Source organism: Salminus brasiliensis, chromosome 21, assembly GCF_030463535.1.
Source record: "Salminus brasiliensis chromosome 21, fSalBra1.hap2, whole genome shotgun sequence".
In the NCBI taxonomy this organism is placed as follows: domain Eukaryota; kingdom Metazoa; phylum Chordata; class Actinopteri; order Characiformes; family Bryconidae; genus Salminus; species Salminus brasiliensis.
The window spans coordinates 2594767-2601949 of record NC_132898.1 but is presented as its reverse complement, the minus strand read 5'-3'; the positions used below and the strand labels follow the sequence as shown (position 1 = coordinate 2601949).

The following is a 7183-nucleotide window of genomic DNA, read 5'->3' as shown; positions in this document are numbered from 1 at the left end:
GCCGCTGGAGCCACAACAAGCTGGGAGAAACCACTTGCTCGAATGTATGGGGGGGGAGGGGTGGCCTGCGTTCTTCGTTTCTGTGGTAAAATATCGTGCTTGCTTTGCGTTATTATGCTCGATTATATTCATACTTAACATCCATCTTATATTTTAAGCATTTCAAATATCTATAAGCATTTGTAAGTGTTTTAGCGTATTCTCTAAACACGCCCCCCCCCCGGAACATGCCAACACTTCCAACGTCCCGACGGTATATAAGCCGTGCTGCGGGCGGCTGAGGGAGCAGTTGGCAGCTGTCACCGAGAGACCAGCGCGAAGTAGTTTGTCGGCACACGGGCAGGAGAAAGTGTAGCAAACTACAAGCACATTTCTCACATTTTCAAGCGCTGATTTTCCGATTTTCGACTTGTTTTGCGAAAGACGAGGAAAAGCCAGAAAAGACTGCACGCGAAAAAAGAGGGGGCGTGACCTGGTCAGCTAGCGGCTCCAAGCTGCCCACAGTGGAGGCACGGCGTCAGGCTATGTGCTGCCTAAAGCCAGCCACAAAGAAAAAAACACAGAGGATTGTGAAAAGGTAGACGATTTCTGAGGTGGTCGTGAAGAACGACGAGAAGCAACTGAGGTCTGATGCTGTGGGAAGAGAGAATGTGTGGGAAGGGCGTGCTGATGGACCACTGGGAGACCTGCTGCAGCAGCAGCAGCAGCGGCGGAGGCAGGTTCTCCATCAAAGACAAGCTCAAGGAGGAGTCGAGGAGATCCGAGAGCCAGCGTAGGTGGCACAAGTGTGCCAGGAGGCATGGGCATCGCATTAGGCGAGGGCACCACCAGCACCGAAGAGTCAAGTCCAGACATCGCCTCGCTAGCACGTCCCTGCGCCCGGCCAACGTCAAAGGCAACCGTGCGCCTGGCATGAGGGCTCCGAGGAACACCAACCAGTTCCTCATGCATGAGAAGTACCAGCTGATGCACATGCGCTCGGACTCGGTCGGCACGGACAGCGGCTCGGACTGCGAGCTGGACTTCACAGACATGGACGCCTACCTGGGCGTGCTGGAGAACGCTAGGGGCGCCCTCATGGACAGCCCCGACCTGCCCTCGCCCCCTACAGCCCGCTTCGGCGCACGGCAGCTGGGTGTCGAGTGTCGAGGCATCACGTTCTTCAGCTTCGCCCAGGAGGACCAGGAGGAGAGCATGCAGTACTTCCCGTCCGAGGACGACGTCCTGCAGAGCGAGGACTTCATGAGGAAGGACTTTAACGCGTTCTGTGACGCGGTGGCGACTTGTGTGTAGGGTTAAAGGTAGCTAATAAAAACGACCACATGTAGCATAACGTTACAACCGGACCGACATGTATTTATTACGTTGTTGTAAAAGCCATTTTACAGTCGTCATGCCATTTCCATGAGCTCTGCGTCCTGTTTTTATTGTTTTTGTAAGTGACGAATGTTCGAACGGTGTGCCGACTCTTTCGAACGGTGTGCCGACTCTTTCGAACGGTGCTTGTGAAATGACTCACGATCGATTAAACGATGCATTGATTCACAAGTCAAGTCTGTTGTTGTTGTTTGTTGTTTTTCATTTATTTGCATTTCACTGTTATTAATGTGTACCTGAGTACGTCAGCTGGGGCATTCAAGCGACGTCATAACGTTTCAATACTATAATTTAATTCTAGGTCGAAGGTGAGTTTTAAGGGTTTTTGTATTTACACAGTACTGAATACATTACAGAACAGTGCGATCTCTCAACTAAAGGAGTTACAGGTGAGGATTAACAATAATGTGCAATAATAATAATCCTATTTAACATTTAGGATCTCGTTATCAGTGCAGACAATGGTGGCGTTCATACAAAGCTAGCAAACGTGAAGTTATAAATTAGTATGTAGATTTAAACGCTTATTAAATTATTCCCTGGACGTAAATGTTGCGAAAATGTTGGCGAAAGAATGCTAAACGTTTTGGATCAGGTTTTTAAAATCGGTTTCGATTGTGATCGATTTGTTTTAAATAAAAAGAATCAGTCCGAAACGAATCAGTTCGAAACGAACCGATTCGCACATGTTCGGACTCCGGCCAGTGTTTGTTATGAAAGTGAGGCGCTGAAGTAGGAGTGCGAGGAATCAGCCAATCAGAATCGAGCTCGCCGCCTCCTCACAGCCATTTCAGCGACGCCATATCCACGTTTCTCGAAGATTATTGATCATATCTTCGATATTTATGAAGTATTCGTGCTTCATTTGTGCTGTATATGAGCTTAGTTCCCAAAGAAGAAGGCTTATGGTCCTGTTTGGCCGTCCTGTCGTCAAAGCAGTCCACGAGGAGTCAGTTTATGAATCAGAATCAGAATCAGAATCTCTTTATTTCACTCTTTATGTTACACATACAAGGAATTTGTCTTGGTGAGAGCAAAACACAGAACACAGTCTTAAACTAAAGGAAAATGACACTGAATAATAAATAGGGTAGGGGATAAATTAAAAAAGTAAAAAGTACTAAAGGTAATAAAGAGCTGAAAAATATATTTACAGAAAAGAACATCTGTACAGATGTGCAAATAGTCATATTATGGCCGTTTGACTGAACATCCGAGGCCTTTATCCACAACATACGCATATAAAGTCTCATATTTCCTCAGGACACGGGTATACTGTGTCCATACGCCGGACAATAGGCTAGCTGGGCAGGTCACACTGAAGTGAACGACGTCCTGAGATCTGTGTAGGTCAGCAGAGTAATGAAAACACGGGCTGCATGTAATGCGATGCCTGAGCTCCCAGTTAAATACAGCAGGTTGCCTCAGTGCCTCCACACCCACTTCTCTGCCTGTGCTGTTGCCAGAAGGATTAGGTTTGGTCTACACAGGCCAGATCTACATGTCACAGCAGCTGAAGAGAAGTAAAGGTGTGCAATAAAGCCTGGGTCTGCTAGTCTAGCTGGAGAAAGCGCCTCATATGAGGTCTCTCTTGCTGGCTGAGCAGCCCACGTGAAGGCCTTTTCAGTGAACGGCTCACAGCCTGGCCTTCAGTCTGGAAGACTGAGATATGGACCAAAGAAGTGGAGGCGATAACATTGACGGTCGTAGATGTGGCAGGAAAATGAATAGGCCATTTGACTAAAGTCACATAGCAGTCCATATGAGTTGGGGCCACGTTCTCAACACCACTGCCAGCATTTCATGGGAATTATGAATTATTGGAGTAGATAGATAAGTTGAGGGCTTCTAGGGTAGCTTTTGGTGTCGCGTCTGAGGTCTCCACACGGGATTTCCAGAGTCTAAGACAAAGTAAGGCCTCTTCTTACATGGATGAACCTTTGAGTTCCTGTAGAGGAACATCTTCTAAGGGTTCCATCACTTTTGGTGCTACATAGAACCATCTAGAAGAGGTTTTCCTTGTTAATCAACAAAAGAACCATGCATTCGAATGGTGCTTTATGTTTTAATGGTTCTAAGTAAGTTCTAAGCCATTGTTTGTACTGCCACATTGCAGTGCTAGTCAGCAAGTTAAGCGTTTTCGAGTTCTGCCTCACCCACATGGCATCTCATCGAGCCATTAATAGCAATGTAACAGCTGCACTGGCAAATACAGGGCAATGACTAGCCAGCCGGGCTGAATGCCCTGTTAGTTATGCCATAACATCATTAGCAGTGAGCCAAAGCAGATATGGTGTAATAACACAGCACTACCCGCATATTAAAGGTTTTTATGTGCTTCTGTATTTCCAGAAAAGTGAAGCCTGGATCAGCAAAACTGCTCCACGTGTTGACAAAACAGTGGGAAAGTGAAGTCTATTATCAGTCAAGCAACCCAGACCCGAGTACATCTTCACTAGAAGAATAGAGGAAGCCAGAGCCACAAACACTCGTCCACGTGACGTTTCTCTGGATAGATCAGTGCTGATGCTTGGACTACTTTACTCTCAGTGGAAACCTTTTCGGTTAGTCAAGGTCCTCTTATCTCGGAAAACGAGGCCCAAAAAGACGCTAATCTTAAGTAAACAAGCCGTCTATGGTGGCTTAGCAGTCGGAAAAGCCTTTAGATGACCATATTTTGGTTATGTTTGATGAAAAAGTCAAATTTAATCCGCTTTGAAAATCCATCTGGATGCTCTTTAGTTTGTCTGGAAATGAGCGAGTGGACAATATATTAGAAACAGACTAATAGATATTCGAATGGAAAGTTTGCACACTCTTTTACTTGCAAACTCTGAATGTCCTCGTCACCTTTAAGGGCTTTAGCATCTCTCAAGACTAGGGTTGACACAGAAAGAGGCCGGGCTGATGGGGGATGGGTTTTGCTCAGAGGCCTGCTGAGGCTTCCTCATTGCACGCTGCCGACTTTTGGCAAAAAAGCAAACCATCCTGCCTAAACACTCTTGCAGAAACTTGTCATGTAGCCTAATGGCTTGGGTCAGATTGACTCCACAGGACTTCACAATGGACGCACCTCTCTCGGTTCTTTAGCAAATCAAACATGTAATGAAATGTCAAATTTTCCGAATATTCCACTAAAATCTCTGCATAATTTCTTTATTTCTTTATAGTGGTGGTGAATGGATTGAACCAGGTGTCACCATGCCTACAATACAAATATAGGCCTTTTAATACTATCCAACCCACCGGTGAACCTTCACATGTCTCCTGAGTTTCCTTTAGGTTGTTGAAGATGGGTTGAGGGCTTCTAGGGGAGCTTTTGGTGTTGCATCTCCTGGGTCTCCACACTAGGGATTTTCAGAGGTGGGTAGATAGAAGAGTCTAAGACAAGGTAAAGGTCTTCTTCCTGCACATTTTGCCACACAATGCCATGCATATACACATTTTACACTCCAAAACCATCATAAAATAGTGTCTCAAGCATCAAGCAGTGCACCTGCAGCCAATTAATCTAATAACTCTGCAATGCAACTCTCCAGATGTCTGCTTCCATTCTCCACCTCTTAGTTTCCTTATACTAGAGACTCTGAATGACATCCTAACCATTAAATTATGCAGAAGCTCTGAACAACTGCTGGAATTCCTCTTTATTTCTAAAAGCTCAAGCTAAATTATAAACGGTATAAATCTCAGAATTTATTTTTTCCTTTTTTTAATGATTCAATTTCAACTGATAATTTTTGGGACAAGTTATGATACCATACTTTATTAAAATATAATTAAATCTATCATTAACCTTCAGGTCAACATGCTAATGCATTTTTATACTAGCAATCCCATACGAAAATCTGATCTGTGGCAATATATAGATTTCAAATATTACATATGTTAGAATATAGAAATGTACCTTATGCTCAACATGTCTCATAGGAAAATATACAATAGGTGGAATATGGGACATCGGTTATAGCCATATGTCAACATATACAAATATATGTGTTACATATATGTAATATCATATGATTAAAAAGTATAATGCATATTTACCTATCAGTATGTACTATGATTTCGTTTAATCTACATGCATGCATTTACCTACCTATATACATATGTATATATGATATATGATATATCATATGATATGATATATGCTCATGCATGGCCATGTATTAGATTTCTGTACAAACACTAACTCACATTAATGACCAGTGTTCTGCTCAGAGCAGATGGATTAAATGTGGGACTGAAGCTGCAAAACCGACCATCCAGCAGATAAGGTTTAGGATTAGCTCTGGGCCTAGAGGCCAGCCGCTGAGAACATGGGCCTCCTCCCCTCCCCCTTGGCCGCTTAAAGAAGCTCCAAGCAGGATTATTCACTGCGATAATGATGTAAAGGGAACACTCAATCCCAACTGACTCTGTCCCTCTCTCTAACCTCCCTCCCTCCCTCCCTCTCGCGCTTAATCGCTCTCACTAGGGCGTTCTCCGCGCTCTCCATTCTCTCCCCCTGCAGCCGCCCCTTCTGTGGACTCCTGTGGACTCTTTTAGCTCCGACGCTGCAAACAAAGACTGGAACAATGAGCCAGGAATCCTGTTTTTATTATTGTACTGTATCTCCCATTGTTAGTGTTAATCAGGCTGACTCCTCTTCACTCCTTTTTGGTGTATATAACCAGCCGTTACATTAAAACCACCTGCCTCATATGGTGTAGGTGCCCTTCGTGCCACCAAAACAACTCTCACCCGTCGAGGCATGGACTTCACAGGGACCTCTGAAGGGGTCGTGTGGTATCCTGAGCATAAGCAGCTATGACCCAGTTGTCGGCTGACTAGTTGTCCTTCCCTGAAGTGTCCTTCCCATTTTTCCTGCTTCTAACACATCACCTTCATGAACTGACCGCTCCCGTGCGGCCTCATATATCCACCTCATTGACGGAGGCCACTGGACCCAGATCATCAATGCTATTCACTTTAACTCTGAGTGGTTTTAATGTTATGGTTGCTAATTTAGCATTAGCCGCCCTTACAGTTTTTTAGGCATTGTTAGCACCAAGCTAGCGCCACGGAAATCTGATTGCTGTGGCACTGGAATATTCAAATGCACAGTAATTATTACTGGTGTTTGGGTTGTACTGGGAGGAGAGTTTTGGTTGTACTGGGAGGAGTTTTGGTTGTACTGGGAGGAGAGTTTTGGTTGTATTCGGAAGGCTTTGATGAGTTTTTGTTGTTCTGGGAGGAGTTATGGTTGCAGTGAGAGGGGTTTTGTTTGTACTGGGAGGGGATTTTGTTGTACTGGGAGGGGTTTGATGAGTTTAGGTTGTACTGGGAGAGGTTTTGTTTGTACTGGGAGGGGTTTTGGATGTACTGGGAGGGGTTTGATGAGTTTTTGTTGTACTGGGAGGAGTTCTGATTGTACTGGGAGGGGTTTGGGTTGTACTGGGAGGAGTTTGAGGAGTTTTCATTGTTCTGGGAGGAGTTTAGGTTGTACTGGGAGGACTTTGAGGAGTTTTGGTTGTACTGGGAGGAGTTCTGATTGTACTGGGAGGGGTTTGGGTTGTACTGGGAGGAGTTTGAGGAGTTTTCATTGTTCTAGGAGGAGTTTGAAGAGTTTAGGCTGTACTGGGAGGAGTTTGAGGAGTTTTCATTGTTCTGGGAGGAGTTTAGGTTGTACTGGGAGGAGTTTGAGGAGTTTTCATTGTTCTGGGAGGAGTTTTGGTTGTACTGGGAGGAGTTCTGATTGTACTGGGAGGGGTTTTGGTTGTGAAATGTCTTTGTTTGCACTGCTATATCGTGGCTCAAATGCGCC

At 44.8% G+C, this 7183-nt stretch overlaps 1 protein-coding gene across 1 annotated transcript; it reads left to right on the top strand.

Moving 5' to 3' along the window:
- The first annotated feature begins 298 nt into the window (after positions 1–298).
- LOC140543046 (uncharacterized) lies at positions 299–1548 on the top strand. Its single transcript, XM_072666063.1, has one exon. It carries the CDS (start codon positions 631–633, stop codon positions 1291–1293), a length of 663 nt encoding a protein of 220 aa, XP_072522164.1. The 5' UTR covers positions 299–630; the 3' UTR covers positions 1294–1548.
- The last annotated feature ends 5635 nt before the right edge of the window (positions 1549–7183 follow it).

Coding starts and splice junctions, on each gene's coding strand:
- LOC140543046 (XM_072666063.1), top strand. CDS start 631: ATGCTGTGGGAAGAGAGAATGTGTGGGAAGGGCGTGCTGATGGACCAC.